Source organism: Coregonus lavaretus (genome assembly GCF_964263955.1).
Source record: "Coregonus lavaretus genome assembly, chromosome: 4".
Taxonomy (NCBI): Eukaryota; Metazoa; Chordata; class Actinopteri; order Salmoniformes; family Salmonidae; genus Coregonus; species Coregonus lavaretus.
The window spans coordinates 45,715,045-45,734,442 of record NC_139991.1 but is presented as its reverse complement, the minus strand read 5'-3'; the positions used below and the strand labels follow the sequence as shown (position 1 = coordinate 45,734,442).

Sequence of the window (19,398 nt, the reverse complement as noted above, 5' to 3'; positions counted from 1 at the left end):
TAAATAGCACAATGGGAGAAAGCGGGAACTGGGACGTAAACTACAAAGCCAAATAAGGAGTTAGCCTGCTAACTTGCCTCAAAATTCTGAAATAATTATTATTTTGTTGTTATTGATAAGCTTGAAATGGGCATGGTCTACTAAACTTAACAACCCAAAATACATATCTAAGTTTAGCTTTCTTTATTAACCAGATTACTTTTTTTTTTTTCTGGTTGTTTATCAAAGTTAGCTAGCTAACTCATTGATCCTGCTTTGTAGTATACCCTTCTGGTGAGTCCAGCTGTTAATTTGGTTTAACTTGTTAGTTAAAGTGGCTGAGACGGGGCATCATATAGTGTTAGCTTTCTGCCGTGTTTGAGAAGTCAAAGCGCTTTGGATGAGTTATCTGGACAGCTGCCACTGCTATCTTGATTTCCTTGCATTTTTTTCTCCACTCTGTTCTCGGCCCGTCAGTCTGCTCCTCCCCCCTCTTCTCTGAGCAGAGCAGGCAGGCCCGTTAGCATTTTGGTAATCGATTCCCAATGGGCTTTTTGCATTTTAGCGCCCCCTTGTGTACTAAGCCGATAATACCTTAAATCCCGGGATGAGATAAGGATGGTATGACTATGAAAATCTGGATACCGCCCAACCCTAGTCGCTGTCCTTTCAGCATTACGAGCCTGTCACACACATCCTTTGACGTTTAACTGTTTTCGCTTTTGGTGATAGTATGATAGTGATGGCATTATGCTACCATAGGTTGGTAGCTGGTAGCATTATCCATGCGGGTGCTGTCTCTGTGTGAGTGGCAGTCCCAAGCGTGGCTTAGCCTCAGGCATGTTTGATTTAGTTAGGCGTATTAACTGGTGACTCCAGTGACTCGGTTAATAAGGAAGTGGTCAGATGACGCAGATGCTAAGCTACAGGACTGTTTTGCTAGCACATAATATGTTCCGGGATTCTTCCGATAGCATTGAGGAGTACACCACATCAGTCACTGGCTTCATCAATAAGTGCATCAATGACGTCGTCCCCACAGTGACCGTACGTACATACCCCAACCAGAAGCCATGGATTACAGACAACATCCGCACTGAGCTAAAGGGTAGAGCTGCCGCCTTCAAGGAGCGGGACTCTAACCGGGACGCTTATAAGAAATCCTGCTATGCTCTCCGACGTGTCATCAACCAGGCAAAGAGTCAATACCGGACTAAGATTGAATCGTACTACACCAGCTCTGATGCTCGTGTGGCGCAGTGGTCTAAGGCACTGCATCGCAGTGCTAGCTGTGCCACTAGAGATCCTGGTTCGAATCCAGGCTCTGTCGTAGCCGGCCGTGACCGGGAGACCCATGGGGCGGCGTCCAGGGTAGGGGAGGGAATGGTCGGCAGGGATGTAGCTCAGTTGGTAGAGCATGGCGTTTGCAACGCCAGGGTTGTGGGTTCGATTCCCACGGGGGGCCAGTATGCACTCACTAATAAGAGCGTCTGCTAAATGACTAAAATGTAAAATGTAAATGTAATGTGGCAGGGCTTGAAAACTATTACAGACTACAAAGGGAAGCACAGCCGCGAGCTGCCCAGTGACACAAGCCTACCAGACGAGCTAAATCACTTCAATGCTCGCTTCGAGGCAAGAAACACTGAAGCATGCATGAGAGCATCAGCTGTTCCGGATGACTATGTGATCAAGCTCTCTGTAGCCGATGTGAGTAAGACCTTTAAACAGGTCATCGTTCACAAGGCCGCAGGGCCAGACGGATTACCAGGACGTGTACTCCGAGCATGCGCTGACCAACTGGCAAGTGTCTTCACTGACATTTTCAACATGTCTCTGACTGAGTCTGTAATACCAACATGTTTCAAGCAGACCACCATAGTCCCTGTGCCCAAGAACACCAAGGTAACCTGCCTAAATGACTACCGACCCATAGCACTCACGTCTGTAGCCATGAAGTGCTTTGAAAGGCTGGTCATTGCTCACATCAACACCATTATCCCAGAAACCCTAGACCCACTCCAATTTGCATACCGCCCCAACGGATCCACAGATGATGCAATCTCTATTTCACTCCACACTGCCCTTTCCCACCTGGACAAGAGGAACACCTGTGTGAGAATGCTATTCATTGACTACAGCTCAGCGTTCAACACCATAGTGCCCTCAAAGCTCATCACTAAGCTAAGGACCCTGGGACTAAACACCTCCCTCTGCAACTGGATCCTGGACATCCTGACGGCTGCCCCCAGGTGGTAAGGGTAGGTAACAACACATCTGCCACGCTGATCCTCAACACGGGGGCCCCCTCAGGGGTGCGTGCTCAGTCCCCTCCTGTACTCCCTGTTCACCCATGACTGCATGGCCAGGCATGACTCCAACAGTGGTAGGCCTGATCACCGACAATGATGAGACAGCCTATAGGGAGGAGGTCAGAGACCTGGCTGGAGGTAGCTCTGTTCTATGTGCTCTATTTCTATGCTTCCCGTTCTTAAGTTTAATTTTTTGCGACTTTTACTTTCAGTTTTGTACACCAGCTTCAAACAACTGAAAATACACATATTTTTTGTTTAATGACAAGATACTGTATTTCACACAGGTTTAGATGGTAGAATGATTCTCTACACTACCCATTGCTTGTTTTGTCACATCAACTGATATTTTAGCAACAAGGAAATGGCAGTTTGATTTCTGCATATTGCACCTTTAAACAAAATATCTTTCTCTGAGCAATTGTATTAGTAACAGCCCCAGACCATTATTCCTCCTCCACCAAACTTTACAGTTGGCACTATGTATTCGGCAGGTAGCGTTCTCCTGGCATCCGCCAAACCCAGATTTGTCCGTCTGACAAATGGTGAAGCGTGGTTCATCACTCCAGAGAACACGTTTCCACTGTTCCAGAGTGCAATGGCGGCGAGCTTTACACCACTCCAGCCGACACTTGGCATTGCGCAAGGTCATCTTAGGCTTGTGTGTGCGGCTGCTCGGCCATGGAAACCCATTTTATGAAGCTCCGGACGAACAGTTCTAGTGGTGACGTTGCTTCCAGAGGCAGTTTGGAACTCGGTAGTGAGTGTTGCAACCGAGGACAGACTATTTTTACGCGTTACGCGCTTCAGCACTCAGCGGTCCCGTTCAGTGAGCTTGTGTGGCCTACCACTTCGCGGCTGAGCCGTTGTTGCTCCTAGACGTTTCCACTTCACAATAACAGCACTTACAGTTGACCGGGGCAGCTCTAGCAGGGCAGAAATTTGACGAACTGACTTGTTGGAAAGGTGGCATCCTATAACGGTGCCACGTTGAACGTCACTGAGCTCTTCAGTAAGGCCATTCTACTGCCAGTGTTTGTCTATGGAGATTGCATGGCGGTGTGCTTGATTTTATACACCTGTCAGCAACGGGTGTGGCTGAAAAAGCCACATTTGAAGGGTCCACATACTATTGTATATATAGTGCATCTCCTCTACTGCAGTTGGTGTGTGCACAAGAATGACACTGACTCGGAGGAGAGAATTGAGCCATCAACTAATTACCAGGCTGTCTTCTGATCATGTCCTAATTATAGAGTTTATACCAGCTGTACAGTGTCCGATCATTTCCGTGCTCCTTCCTTTTCTGTGACTGAAGAGAGGGGGTGAGTGGCCAACCCACTGATGTACAGAGCATTGGTTTGACTCACAATGACCCCCAATATCAATGTGTTTTTTTTATCACAATTCCACGCTCCACTTTACCTCAATCTATCTCTCTGGCGTTGCAGAGGTTAATGCCCTCTACTCCCACTCTCCCACGCCTGAGTGTCTGTGTTTTGTCTGTGTGTGTTTTATATAATTCTGCCGGCAGTGTACATAGAAGTGCATTGACATAAGCTAGCTAAATTGTTATGTGCGTTGTTTGCAAACCAAATAGAAACTGACTGCTCAAATAAATCATCAGTCATCCATTGCAATTTTACTTATCTTGGCTATAGCTCCACTTATTTAATTTGTTTTTTAATTATGATATCACAAGAGCCATTATAGCAGCCATTATATAGAAGCAGGAATTTGGTCTTGTTTTTCTCTCTCTGCTTTCTGGTCTGTTGGACTGAAAAATGTGTATACTGGCAAGCTCTCAAAATGAAGGTGGAATTATAATGTTTTTATTGATTCTCTGAGGGGTTTGTGCACTGTATGGCAATGACTGAAATGTAAAGGATTAAATGGCTTATACACATGCATAAGGGAAGGTTCATTTTGATAGGAAACAAGCATTGCAAAATAAAAAAATAATTGCATATAATACTTAAATTGTATTATTTCTCTCATGTCTCTGTCTTTTCTGCCTTGCCAGTCATGGACAAGGCTCTGTGAGCAGATCAGTCTCTTCTACATCATCAGGATGTTGTGTGGTCACACAAAGATCTGAGGCCCAGGGTGCTGGTTGGCCCCTGAGGACGGAGACCAGTGAAGCCAGGCCCCCAGACAGTCCTCAGGGATGTTCTCCAGGGGCCACGAGAGGGGCCTCAGTGGATCAGATGAATCCAACGGGGTAGAGGCACCTCAGAGTCCACACAAGTGGTCCAAGAGGAGGGAGCTGGGGGGTAAGAAGAGGACTCAGAGCCCCAATGTGGGCCGTAGCCTGCGGAGGAAGCTCCAGAAGTTCCTGCAGGGGCCGGCAGGGCCAGGGGAGCCCTCCATCCACCAGTCCCAGGACCTGCACTCCCCTGTGGAGGTGGAGCAGGACATGTTTATCTGCGGCCTGAAGAGAGACCCCTCCAGTGGGGAGTTCACTGGACTCCACTCCTCCCTGCCCAATGGCCGAAGTCACACAGGGACTCTAAACCCACCTGTGGCTGGGGAGATGGGGCTAAACAGAGAGGGCTTCATCAACGCCCCCGGTACTGTACGCACCAACGGACCCACCACTAGCCTCCTGACCTCTCCCTCTGGAGAGAATAGCAGCTCTGAATGTCAGGATGGGATCGGGGTTGTGGAGGACACACATAGGCCTTCTCCTAGTGAAGGGGAAGAAGAGGAGGAAGTTGAGGAGGGAGAGAAAGGCTCCAGTGACATCGTTGAGCACATCTTGAAAGAGCTGAGAGGTATCAACAAGATTCAGGAGGAGATTGCAGACCTGCGGCAGTACCTGACCTCTGTGAGAGGCTCAGTGGATGAGGTCTCCTGCTGTGTGGACGCAGTGCTGAGTGAGATAGGGGAGCTCTACTCATCTGGAGCCTCAGCACCAGGACCCCAGACCCCTCAGAGGCTCAGCGTCAGACGTGGCAGCCTGGGCAGACAGAATGCCGTCACAGCCTTCCACAGGAGGGCCACCAGTCCGTTACTTGAGCGCCGGCAGGGGTCTTGGGACAAAGACCCAGTGATGATGCCACCCCAGGGGTCACCTAAAAGATGGAGAGAAAGGTTAGCTCCTTGCCAACCCGAACCAGCCGACCAGGAGAATTCCGACCACAGCTCAGACGTGCCCTCTTCAGGGCCAGGGCCCAGTCAAGCCAGCCTCTCCTACCTGGAGCAAGGGTATGCCCATGACTGCCCCAGCACCAGCTCCCTGTCGTCCGGCCACAGCTCCAACACTCTGGACCTGGACGCCAGGTACCGCTCAGTTAAGGCCAGGCTATGGCAGAGCGGCTGGGCCTCGGTGGGCATGCAGCACAGTGTGAGCGGAGATGGGGGGTGGAGCGAAGAAGACGTCTGCTCCTGTCAGAACAGTGGGGAGGAGGTGGAGGACCACTGTGCAGGGCCAGGTGGCTGGGACAGGTACACCACAGGAGACACCAGCAGCACCCCAGGCCAGTCCTCCCACAGCAGTTCAGAGCACCTGTCCCTGCTGTTCGGCCTCCACAAGAACTCCCCCTCCAGCTCGTCCAGTGTGGTGGACTGGCAGCACCCCAGGCAGCAGGGCAGCAATGGACACCTAGAGTGTGACTGTTCAGCCAACTGCCCATACTCCCGGAGCTCCGGCTACCACACAATGGAGGCCTATGCTGATGATCTGGGGAGCTGTGGGCCGTCCAGGAGCATGAGTCGCTCCACTGTGCTGCTCACAGACTGTGATGATGGCTACCTGGAGCGGCACTACCCCTGTGACCACTATACGTCCTCCGCTGACCCCCTGGACATGGGATCCGCCGAGAGCCTGGACAGGGAGTGGACTGAACAGTCTGTCCCAGGAGACGATGCAGGAGAGTGGGGGTTGGGGGACCTGCCTAGCACTGAGCCTGAGAACACCCAGCCCCTCAATGTGGGATTTGATGCGAAAAGCATTGGGAAGGCTGTGCTCACATTTAGGTCGGCTCTGAAAGGGGCTCTGAGGAAGCTGGAGGGTTCGAGCCCGGAGCCTGGCAATGATGACAGTGAGTCTGAAGCAGCTTCCTCTCCTGTCAGACCCTGCTCCCCTGATCCCCCGGAGGGAGAGATCACTATGCCAACTGATCACGTTCGCTCTGGGTCTCCACTGGAAGAATACAGCGAGGCCTCAGTCTATGTGGACTGCAGCTCAGCCCAAGAGAACCTGCCTTGCTCCCTACAAGCATCCCCAAATGAAAGGACTCACTCCCCCTGCACCCCTACCGAGTATCACTCTATGGAGCATTTAGAGAGCCAAAGAGAGTATCAGACTGATGGAGAACTGTCCAACCCAGAGCTGACACCAGACCACAGTCCTCCAGGAAGAGCTGGGAAGAGTTCAGCAGAGTCTAAACTCAGCCCGGAGGGGATAGGGTTAAATCCAACAGGGTTAAGTCCAATAGGAGAAGACCACGATGGAGCTGATCAGGATGAGTTTAGTGAACAGGATGTTGTTAGCCCTAAGAAGGAACGCCTTGCTAATCTGCAGCGCATCCTGAAAGAAAGGAGACAGAGACGCAAACTTTCCAAAACTTCCGAAGGATCCCACTCCACTTTCTCTGAGGAGGAGTTCAATCCAGGTAGATCTCCTTTCATGTGTGCTACAGTATTTGCAAGTCCAGCGAAAAACTCATATTCCCTATGTACCTAAACTCTGACTGATTTTCTTGGACTGCATTAGACGGAAATTACACATGTAGCCCGTGATTTATACCTATTAATGTAGCATTATAAGATATGATCGATCCTGCCACCTTGGATTGCAAATTGTCACTATTGATTGCTAGTGTAGTTGACCTGGTTCTTAGCTATTTATATCCATGAACCCTAATGTTGTCTTTTTTCACGGATGTTCTTCCTTCCAGATGGCAGCAGAGAAGATGACCAGGTTACTCTAATGAATATCAAATGAGCTCCCTTTTCAGTTATGTTTTGTTGTTTTCATTTACACAGATATATTTTGAGTTTTGGTGCGACTGTTGCATTTGCCGTTGGGTGTTTTCATATCGTATGCACGGAGCCAAGCATGGTCCCCTAATGTTTGTTTCCCTTTTGTTTTGTCATACCTTGAACTGAGGTGTTTAACTCTGTGCTTGTGATTTATTGTTGAGGTTTGCTCCTAATGAATGCATTTTCAAATGGCTTTAGAATTATGTTTTGATCGAATTAAAAACACCTATTATTTCTGTACTTCAAAACCTGAATAGGGTAAAATAATGATGTTCTTGGCAGCATCAGACAAATAGAAAACACTGTGGTGAAGTTGTTTTGGAGAAGCCATATTCTCGGCACCGGCTTCATTGTTTACATACAGCAGCCGATCCTGCCTGGTTCCCTCAGAACTGTTTCAAACGCTGTCAGAACCTCCTAGTACTGGGAGAGGAGAGCCCCAGAGGGATCCAGCTACCTAACTGTAGCCCCATTAATCTGAGAGGAGGAGGCACACAGGCACTGATGAAACACTTTACCTCGGAGGAAGAGAGATGAAACATTTGTAGTTATTGTGAAACTCCAAAAGAGTTCTCTGAAGTACTTCCCTCCCAAAGTTCTCCCTGTTGTACTTTGAACATCTGCGCAACAAAAACAAGTTGTGCCTTGTTTTATCTGCATCTGTACTTTGTAGTGATGTCGGACAGCAAACTGCTCATTGTGTTCCTCATCTCCTTCCCACATTTGATTTTACATGCACCTCCCTCTTGCTATTGAGATAAACATACAAACAATTATCATTTTTGTTGTTGAATTTGATTTAGGCTTTTCAGTTTGGCAACAATCATTACATGCCATGTATGGATCAAATGTGATCCTCTCCTTGTCTCGAGACATTACTTAAAATGCTGTAGTTCTGAATGCGTTCTGTTCTGCATGTACCATCCAAGAGGTGAAACTCAACCTGCTGTGTGTCTTTCCATTCTCTCTAACCTCTGTGTACCTTTTTACATATACGATTAAGTATATTTGCTGTGGTCTAATAACTGAATCTGAAAACCTAATGTTTGTTAAATCCTGCAGGGTCGAGATGATGGACCCAACTCCAGACAAGCTTGGATCAAACCAGGGTAAATCATAATGACACCCAAATAATTTCTGTCAATGTTGATTTAGATTTGGCATGCCTTTTTAATGTGCTGGAAAAGCTGATGCATGTGTTTCTGTGTGTTCTGTGCAAGTGTATCATTCTGTTCCATGTCCACAGTGGTGGAAGTGGTTTGTTTGGGATTGACAGCATGCCAGACCTTCGTAAGAGGAAGCCTATACCCCTGGTCAGCGACGTGGTAAGTGTTGCCTCCCATCCTTCTCAATGCTTAAAATCACACTTTCTGTCCTGTCTGTGATATCATGAGGAATCCCCAAGATATCACCCAGTGAGGCACATGTGAAACCAGTCTTACAATCTCTCTAATTATTCCCCACAACTCTCTTGAATGCAATCACTCTCCTTGGTCAGGCTATGGTAAGTGGAAAAAACACAATTGCTCCTCCCCTTTGTAGTCAGAAAAGAAAAGGTTATACTGTTTATCAAGTAGGACAAGAAATTGTACAGCATGCAGCTGTTCTGCAAATAATGTGCACTAATTTGCAACGGGTTTCATGGTACACATAAGTAACCAAATGTCACCATGCAACTGCACTGTAGTGTTCCTACTTGATATAATAACTTTAAGCAACATTCCCTTCCTTGTATTCTACCTCTCCCCTTAATTCATTCATATGATAGATTTATTTTGTTCTGTTGGGTTTTTATACTCCACTGTTACGTGCTGAGCCATGTACAGACCATCACTACCGGGGTTTTAACTGAATCCACCATTGGTAACACACACACACACCTGGGTTAGGTGTCTGTTTCTTCGACTGGTCAGTGATGGTATAGTTCCTCCCATGTTGTCACCTCTTACATGACCTGTGTTGTAACAATCCTTACATTAGTTCCGTCTTTCATCTGGTTTGGTTTGGGGTGTTAAAACTCTATGGGCCTTGGACTACTCACTTAGGTAGGACACTCACTGTGTAAAAAGGTCCTAACAACTCATTAGAAATGACTTCTAACACAATACTCAACCGATCTTTGTGATCACTGTTTGGGGTTAGTTGTGTTAATAACATGGCAACTAACAATATTTTCCCCTGTCATCCACAGTCACTGGTCCAGGCTAGAAAGGCTGGAATCACCTCTTCCATGGCCGCACGGTCCTCCGTCAAAGACGAGGAGCTGGTGAGTACATCATAATCAAGACTCTATTCAAAACTCACCAGAGAGAACCAATATCATAGGAACAAGTCATAGCTCAGTATCCTCACTCTCTCCTCCTCCCTCTGTAGAAGAACCACGTGTACAAGAAGACTCTACAGGCTCTGATCTACCCCATCTCTTGCACCACGCCCCATAACTTTGAGGTGTGGACAGCCACCACGCCCACCTACTGCTACGAGTGCGAGGGGCTGCTGTGGGGCATCGCCCGCCAGGGCATGAGGTGCTCCGAGTGTGGGGTCAAGTGTCACGAGAAGTGTCAGGAGCTGCTGAATGCTGACTGCCTGCAGCGTAAGTACAGCACCAGCTGAAGCTAGACAAAGAGGAAGTGTGTTTAAGATCATTTTGCGACGACACAGCCTTATTGCTGAGCTGTCGAATGCATTCAATAGGCAATCACACGATTGACAGTGTATGAGACATAGATGTCCATTTGTAATAGATTTGTACTGACACGTTTCCAGACTTTGTCTACAGAGTTCGTGGCTCTAACTTTCCTGTTTAATTACTTTTACCTCCTCACCATCAGTGATATGTAAAGTACTGTGGAATTATATGGTGTACTCCGTTGGTTATGATTGATGTTGCACTAAAGACATAGTTATACATCCAACTGCTTTCAGTCATTCTGATGACTCAGACTGGAAAATAAATAGCTTTTAACAACTGGAAAGATATATTCAAATGTGCCTATTTACATCACCACCTTCACATAAGGTGCCAAAAAGAGACTCCTATTCTATTTACTGTAATTGTGTGTGTTCTGATTTTCTAGGTGCTGCGGAGAAGAGCTCAAAGCATGGGGCTGAGGATCGTACCCAGAACATCATCATGGCCATGAAGGACCGCATGAAGATCAGGGAGAGGAACAAGCCGGAGATCTTTGACGTGATCCGGGATGTCTTTGTCATCAGCAAGGGGATCCACGCTCAGCAGATGAAGACCATCAAACAAAGTGTACTGGACGGAACCTCCAAGTGGTCGGCCAAGATCACCATCACAGGTACACAGACACAGGGAGTAATGGTATGGCACCAGTGGTCATGTTCCACAAACTGTTCTATTCTACTATAACTAGTCTTTTTCTCTTCCCATCTGACTTTGTCCATGTCTCTTTATTGATTTCTAATGACTAATGTCTGTGTCGTCCTGTCTGTCCACCTGTGGTATGATGTCTCCCTGCCTCCTGTCTCACTGGTCATCTGTCTGTCTGCAGTGCTGTGTGCCCAGGGACTGCAGGCCAAAGATAAGACGGGTTCCAGCGACCCCTATGTCACGGTCCAGGTGGGCAAGACCAAGAAAAGGACCAAGACCATCTACGGCAACCTTAATCCTGTCTGGGAGGAGAAGTTCCACTTGTGAGTCTGACTTGGCCCTGCACATGTAGTCTGTAGTCTGTAGTCAGTAGTATTATCTCGTAAGAGTGCGTGTTCCTATAATGTGTAAGCAGGCCAAGACTTCTTTGCAGCCGAGACTTCAAGCCTCAGGCCGTCTAGGTTTCCTCACCCAAAGGAGTATGTGGTCTTATTTAACCCACTTCCAAAATGTCACATGCTGTCTGGAGCCGTTTGACAATGGGAGACACTCATTTATTCAGGGTAGTAGTGCACAAACATAATGAACTATATCCTTATCCCCTTAAAGTACATTAGGCCAAACCTAGTTCAGTTGAATTATCTAAGAATGAGCTGCAATATTTACATCCAAGCAATGTAATTACCATGCCTATCTGTTCTTTGTATCAAGTCTTCACATTAACACTACTTTACTAATTTTCTCCCCCAGCGAGTGTCATAACTCGTCGGACCGCATCAAGGTGCGTGTGTGGGACGAGGACGATGACATCAAGTCCCGGGTGAAGCAGCGTCTGAAGAGAGAGTCCGATGACTTCCTGGGTCAAAGCATCATCGAGGTCCGCACGCTCAGCGGAGAGATGGACGTCTGGTACAACCTAGGTACGTCCTCTCTATCCTACAGTATAACATCTACTGTATGTGAGAGGATGGTGGCTGCCTGTGTTCATGAGACCCATCGTTATTATATTAAGTAAAGGTACAGATAAGTCAAAGGGATCAGAATGACCGCATCATAGGCGCACAATACAACACATCACAGCCCTGAGAAATAGCAGTGGGTTCACACAGGACATGTTTTTGGAGTTGTTGATTCAAAGGAGATTCTTGTTCTTAATCTAATTTTCATGTGTTCTCTGGAGTGAAGCCATGAAACTGTCCATACCAGGCCAACTCTGAGCTGTTGGAAAGTGTCCAGTGTACAGGGCAGTCTCTTTTCTTTATAGCCAGAGCAGCACCGGTATCTCCTCTATATAACCTTACATAGCATCCCTCTCCCTTTCACAGCCTCTCCTCAGTCTTCACATGCCACTGTGCTCCCTCCTCATTGTGTCCGAGAGGCTCTATTTTTAGTGTGTGTGCGTGGGGCTTTGTCGGAATCAACGTGGAAGTGCTTTTATTCAGCCTCCGTTTTGAGGGAATATTCCCTTATACTGATCTGATGGGGTTGGTGTGAGAATCAAAAGGTTTCAGATGATCAAAAGGGGGAAGGTTGTTTGTTTTGTTCATGCTTCTTTTATCCTGGAATCCTCAGTTATCCAGATATGTACTGCTGTAATCCCTATCACTCATAAATCTGCCGTTGGCATATTCTGTTAGTATCCTTATTACATCCGCCAACCCCCCTCCCCTTCCATTTTGAATTATACTCGATCATTAGTATACTCTGTAGGAGGGCTGAAATCAACCCTTTCAACTAACAGATTATTAGTTGCTACACAGTGCTTTGTCTTAATGGACTATCTGTCACCAGGTTAGTTAATGATGGGTAGAAAGAAAAAAAACATAAAATCAAAATGTTTTTGTTATATACACAGTTTACAGCAGGTATAAAAGGTGCAGCGAAATGCTTATGTGCTAGCTCCCTCAACAATGCAGTACATAAATCAATACCGAAGACCTCTTACATTAGCACAGTGGGTTAGTTAGCATCCTAGCATCTCTGCCTCTTTCATGTCACCAGCTCTGTTCTAGCCCTCTTCTGTAGTCCAGTCTGTGTTGTGCTTGTACAGTCTGTGTTGTGCTTGTACCTCATTACCCACGTCTCCCTTGGCCAGCAGCACCATTTTTCTTGCCCAATTGCCCAGGCGAGGAGTGGCCCTAAGGCTCCTACTTGCCCTGGATAAAAAACATTGTCAGTCCCCGCCATGGTCTTTACTTTCCCCTGGGCTTACTCTCACTTGTGCTTCCTCTCCTGCCCCTCTCAGTCTTCCTTTGTACACATGGCTTCTTTCTTCATCTGTTTTCTAGCTTTTACACTCTCCCTTTTGGAATGGGATGGTTAGGGACTCAGGAGGAGGGTGGGGTGTTGAAAAAGCTCTTCAATGTTCTTCTAGCTTTAAACACTTTCTAAAAGTGAATTGTTTCATTGCCCCTGGGGCGTTCCTTTTTCTTCCTTATAATGATAGTCAACCTTTTTAGGGATGCCTCACTGTCTGTCATAGACTTCCTCATCCCTGCAGATGAGATTCACAACATCAGTAACTCATGGTGTGTGTTTGTTTGCGTGCATGGGTATGTGATTAACTGTGCCGTTCTGAAGCTGCAGGCCTCTGTTTTGCCTATTTAATCATGACTTTTTGAAAATGACTCCACCATGAGACTGAAAAGGCCTTCAAAGAAACAGCACTTCTTGAATGTTAAAGTGGTTGTGCAGTGTGTTAGCCCTATGAGAAGGGGAAACGTCTGTACACCTTCCCTAGACTGTGAAATATACAATTAGCTAATGTTACTCATTGAATGTGTTCGATACCACACTAAAAGAGGAGATTGAAATCAGTAGCAAACCCACTCTCTCTCTCTTTCACCTCCCCTCCATCTTCTCAGAGGAGAGATCCTCCTTGATTAATATGTAGCACGCTCCAGTCGTATAGCGACCGCTTCGACGACACGTACAAATTACCCTAATAATGTGGCTGTCAGGGGAAATAGCCGGGGTGAGCTGCCGAACACAGCACTTCCAAAATAAGACCAGCTGAAGTGTCCTCAGCTGGAAGAACAAGAACAAATCCATACAACCCTGAGCCCTTGTCCTCAGTACAAACTGGAGTAGTAGTCATATTAGTATAGCACACACTGAATGGCCTTGTAGCGGATCCACTGTAGACCCGTTGATAGTAATAGTCTGGAATTGCCGTTAGATTAGCAGACCTGGTTAGTGTGACAGATCTAGAGTATAGTAATTGACTCACTGACGTGTGTGTGTCTACTGTTACAGAGAAGAGGACCGACAAGTCAGCCGTGTCCGGTGCTATCCGTCTCCACATAAGTGTGGAGATCAAGGGAGAGGAGAAAGTGGCTCCCTATCACGTCCAGTACACCTGTCTACATGAGGTATGACACTCAGTAATCTCTCTGTTCATATGATAACTGCAGACACCATCAGTAAAACTAGTCCTAAACCAGCTCTAAAACACAGCTACTTGTGGGTCTCTGTATCACATGGACATTGTGGCTGTCTGCCTTCCAGAACCTCTTCCACCACTCAACGGACGTTCTGGGCCAGGGGGTGGTGAGGATCCCAGACGCCAAAGGAGACGATGCCTGGAAGGTGTACTTTGACGAGGTGGCCCAGGAGATAGTGGACGAGTTTGCCATGCGCTACGGGATCGAGTCCATCTACCAGGCCATGACGTGAGTCAGAGAAATCTGATGACTCTCTCTCTCTCTCTCTTGTTCTCTTTCTCTTGCTCTCTCTGTTGTTTATTCTCTCTCTTGTTCTCTCTCTCTTTCACTCTCTCTCTGTTGTCTCTTATCTCTTTCTTGTGCTTTCTCGTTCTCTCTCTCTCTCTCTTTTCTCTTATCTCTCTCAGTTATTTATCTTATCTCTCTCTTGTGCTCTCTCCGTCTCGCTCTGTCCTTCTCCCCCTCTCCTCCCCCTTTTCTCTAATATGAAATAGCCATTTGGTGCTGTTGTCATTCCCTGGTGGCCTCCAAATGAAGGAAAGTCAATTATAAATGGTCTGAGAATGGATCTGTCTCCATGAGGTGCCATTCTCCATACAGATGCCTGTTAATCGGCTCCATCATTTACACAAAGCACACTCAGGTGGCCATCCCTCAGCCGGAATGGGGCAGGGGCCTGATGGGAGATATGAGACAGCCGTCCCATGTAGTGCTAGCTAGCTAAACATAGGCCTGCTCTTGTGCAGTGTGTTGTAAATCCTATTACGTCCCTGAAATCCACTGCTACTGTAGATTATTTTGCCCCATAATGAAGGAAGATATCTGTGTGGTGTAAATTGGGTCAAAGTACATAAACATGTTCTTTGCATTTTTACTTGAACATTACATTGCGATAATTATGTAATGTGAACAAGAGACATAATGAAACATTAAAATAGTAGAATCAACCAACGTTGAGCTGCTGTCTCTGAGCCCTCCCTGACAGTGCCCTCTCCTGGTGTGTCTAGGCACTTCGCCTGCCTGTCCTCTAAGTACATGTGTCCTGGCGTTCCGGCGGTGATGAGCACCCTGCTGGCCAACATCAATGCGTTCTACGCCCACACCACCGCCTCCACCAACGTCTCCGCCTCTGACCGATTCGCTGCCTCCAACTTCGGGGTTCGTATGGCCCCACACCCCTTTCCCTCCCAAACCTAATAACACTGTCTACGTTGTACTTGTCATATACCACAGGTTGCCTTTCTCTGGATGATTTTCACCTTAATTGGTTCTCTCTTCCCTCCAACAGAAAGAGCGCTTTGTCAAGCTCTTGGATCAACTCCACAACTCCTTACGCATTGACCTCTCCACATATAGGGTAAGTTGAGAAGTTTTAACATAAATCTCAAAATATGCACCTTTCCCTTTTATCTCTGTTTTTCTAATGGAATGGTCCCCAATTATACTCTCTCAGAACAACTTCCCTGCCAGCAGTAAGGATCGTCTCCAGGACCTGAAGTCCACTGTGGACCTACTGACCAGCATCACCTTCTTCAGGATGAAGGTATAGGCCAAGGGCTGGGCTACAAAGACTCTCTGTGAAGAAACCTTTGCTCTACTCCTGCCTGTGATCTGTGTAGTGTCTTCCTTACTCTCAATGAGTACAACTATTTGTGCTATGACAGTAAATCATCACGATATAATATCACTCTTTATAGTGCTGTGTAAGCGCTCTCTCTCTCTGTAACGCTGTAACGCTCGCCATCTCCCTCTGGTGTTCAGGTCCAGGAACTGCAGAGTCCCCCCAGAGCCAGTCAGGTGGTGAGGGACTGTGTTAAGGCCTGCCTCAACTCCACCTATGACTATATCTTCAACAACTGCCAGGAGCTGTACAGCCGCCAGTACCAGCTGCTGGACACAGTGAGTCGCTCAGTCTATCTCAGTTCTACTGCAGTGTCATTTACACTAACAGAATGAATGCAGGTTATTCATATTAGAATATCCTTTGGTGATGACATTTCACTTCCTTATGTTATAAAATACATTTTACCAAGACAAATATAATTATTCATTTTCGGAATTGTTCAGTGGGGTCGTTCTCTAACATATCATTTAACATTATATCCAAAAAGACGTAACTTAATGCATCCAATAATAAGCACCAAGCTCAGTTGACAGAGTGGTGCAGCTTTATCGCCGAAACGTTTGAGGATTTTACATTTTGTCGTTTTCCAAGTTGTTTCTGTGTGTTGCAAATAGCAAAATTAGCATGACACGAGCTGAATTACATGTAAAAGGCTTTGAAAATAAAAAGCTTGCAGTACCCTCAGTGCTCCGTTGACATTTCACAGAGCTACGCTTGTTTTTGTGAGAACTCTTTGGAAAAAGAACAGGAACGTCGCATTAATATAAACAGCGTATACTCAAATATTAAAATACTATATGTCATGTCTCAAAATCGATATTTATCTTACCTCTATATTGTTCTATGTCCTCCGTATTCGAGAATAAAGATTACGAGTTCAATAGGGAGCCTGTCAGTTAGCCTTAATTCTTGCACAGCATCCAGCCTAGCTGACGCGATGCTATTTTCCTGATTTATGACATATTTTTTTCTCTGGCCTCCATTGATTTAGTCTCCCTAATTTTGACCATCCTACAAGGGTAAAAACCAATAACTTTTTAACGGATTGTGATAGAGACATGAGTTTGATTATCTACACAATTAACATATCATTTTGCCCATTGGTCAAAATGTGTTTTTCAATGGACACACTTTTCATATGAATATGTCAAGGGATATCACTTTAATCCAGCAGAATTGTGTTACACGCAGTGTTTTGTCTGACTGGGAGTGTGGTTGTGTTCTGATCCAGCACAAAGAGGATCTTCCCCTGGAGGAGCAGGGCCCCAGCATCAAGAACCTGGACTTCTGGCCCAAACTGATCACCCTTATCGTCTCCATCATAGAGGAGGACAAGAACTCCTACACACCCGTCCTCAACCAGTTAGTACACACACACACACACACACACACACACACACACACAGACACACACACACAATAATAATGTATGTACTCCTGTACTATTTCCAGTGTGTAATGATACTCTCTACCATCTCTCCTCCAGGTTCCCTCAGGAGCTGAATGTGGGGAAGGTGTGTGCTGAGGTCATGTGGACGCTGTTCTCCCAGGACATGAAGTATGCCATGGAGGGTAAGTCACCAAGGATGACCTATCAGAAGCCGAGCAGACATGTGCCCAATCTGCGTCATTTTGGGGATCAAGCTCCTCAACCACTAATACCATATTCCCAGACTTATTGGCCCTACCTTGCCTTTTGTCTGAGTGTGTTTGTGTGCGTCGTAACTATATGGTGAAAGAATGAGCCCAAGAGGATACATGTGGAGTGTACTAAAGGTACTAAGTAACAGTAGAAGGAAAAGGAAATCTCCCCAGTCTGTCTTCTCCACCCCCTGTCTGTGGCTCTGTCTCTGTCTCTGTCTCAGCATTGTGTGTCTCTTCTACCCTGTCTTTCTTTCAGTAATGGATAACGTTGATCATTACCAGTGGCTTCAGGGTAAGACTGCATACTGTACTGTAGATGATAAAAGAGACCCTCTTATTATGCTATTCTACAGTATGTGCCAGTATTCTGTTAGCCATTAGATATTTCAGCAATAAGGCCCGAAGGGGTGTGGTATATGGCCAATATACCACGGCTAAGGGCTGTTCTTACGCACGATGCAACGCGGAGTGCCTGGATACAGCCCTTAGCCGTGGTATATTGGCCATATACCACAAACCCCCATGGTGCCTTATTGCTATTATAAACTGGTTACCAACTTAATTAGAGCAGTACAAATAAATGTGTTGTCATACCCCTGGTATACAGTCTGATATACTACGGCTGTCAGCCAATCAGCAATCAGGGCTCGAACCACCCAGTTTATATAAATATTTTAGTGTTGAATATCATTTTATTTCTATCAGAGCACTGCTGTGTGAATCTGGCCAAAAGTTGACCATTTACGATGGCAAGCCATTTACATTCATAAGTTGTGTATGGCTCGTCTCCATTCCATCCTCTCCGTCTCTCCACTTCCATCTTGCTCTATTTCTTTCTATTTGTGTTGCCTTGTTCTTGTCTTTCATTTCATTCCTTCGGTCCGTGCTCATTTCTCTGTGTTCTAGCCCCATCTGAATTCCACCTTCGTGGGCAGACGTTTTATGCTGGTAAGAGCATCAACCCCCACCCCATCACTCCTCTTGTCTTGTTCTCCTCCCAGAACCCCCAACATATAAACCGAGTTAGATCTGTGTTTCCAGTGAAAACTGTCATTCCCAACAGAGATGCAAAGTTAATCCTATAGGGAAGGCTGTTTCTCTGTGGTCCGAGAGTTTCTGACGATGTTTTACATAGAGAATGATGTGTAAGGCTGAGGGCTGTGGGAGGGAGGAGAATGGGGAGAAGCTACACTGAAGCCGAGTATGGAGGGAGGGATGGAGAGAGAAGGGGTATCCCACTGGGGGATGGAGGTTCTGGGGAGGTGAGATACAGTAGAGCTCCATGCGGTGCAGAGCGAGAGAGCGACAGACAGAGGGAGAGTAGATGTGTTGGGTGTGAAAGCTGCTTATGTCTCCCAGGACCCCCTCTATTACCTCCTCTCCCCAGAGGTGGATTTGTACATCTCTAACTTTCCTCTGTCCTCATGAAAACTCCTTTTCACACTCTCCCAATGATAGATGTCTCTCACAGGAGAGTTGAATGGTTAAGTCTGTGTGTGCGTGCATGCGCTGCAGTGTGTGTTTGTGTGTGTCTTAATCACCGTGCCCAGGGGCACTAGGGGAGTGGAGCCGCCCACCACACACTCAGCCTGCAGTAAGCCCACTTCAAAGCCCAGTTAGCTGTGGCTGTACTGGCCACTGGGGGTGGCTGGCTGCTCTTCACTCCTCTACCTCCAAGCGTACTGAACCCTACCTGTTCTGTGCCCTAAATATCCACACTACTCTTACAGTAATATTATGACTCAGACACTCATACATAGGTGCATATCTATGTACACACTGACACACACACACAAACAAACACATCCTCAGAGAGACACACACTCACTCTCTGGTGTGTTTGTCTCCACAGAGCATGAAAAGCACCGGCTGTGTAAGAGTGCCGACTACATGAACCTGCACTTCAAGGTCAAGTGGCTGTACAATGAGTATGTGAAGGACCTGCCAAACTTCAAAGGGGTTGTACCCGACTACCCATCGTGAGTTAACCGTGACTTGTCTAAACTTAACAGAAATGTGTATAAAAATAGGTTCACTCTATTTTACCATTTACTTCAATATCTCCCATGTGCA

General features: G+C 46.6%; 1 protein-coding gene across 1 annotated transcript in view; it reads left to right on the top strand.

Moving 5' to 3' along the window:
• The window catches only part of unc13bb (unc-13 homolog Bb (C. elegans)), a 99,714-nt gene that overhangs the window by 64,473 nt on the left and 15,843 nt on the right, over positions 1–19,398 (top strand). The window contains exons 11-26 of the mRNA XM_084159865.1: positions 8,340–8,386; positions 8,524–8,602; positions 9,469–9,543; positions 9,651–9,870; positions 10,355–10,582; positions 10,796–10,937; positions 11,365–11,534; positions 13,870–13,985; positions 14,122–14,285; positions 15,065–15,215; positions 15,346–15,414; positions 15,511–15,600; positions 15,819–15,956; positions 16,913–17,043; positions 17,168–17,253; positions 19,178–19,304. Coding sequence (XP_084015991.1) covers positions 8,340–8,386; positions 8,524–8,602; positions 9,469–9,543; positions 9,651–9,870; positions 10,355–10,582; positions 10,796–10,937; positions 11,365–11,534; positions 13,870–13,985; positions 14,122–14,285; positions 15,065–15,215; positions 15,346–15,414; positions 15,511–15,600; positions 15,819–15,956; positions 16,913–17,043; positions 17,168–17,253; positions 19,178–19,304 — 2,033 coding nt within the window. The remainder of the gene's footprint in view (positions 1–8,339; positions 8,387–8,523; positions 8,603–9,468; positions 9,544–9,650; positions 9,871–10,354; positions 10,583–10,795; positions 10,938–11,364; positions 11,535–13,869; positions 13,986–14,121; positions 14,286–15,064; positions 15,216–15,345; positions 15,415–15,510; positions 15,601–15,818; positions 15,957–16,912; positions 17,044–17,167; positions 17,254–19,177; positions 19,305–19,398) is intronic.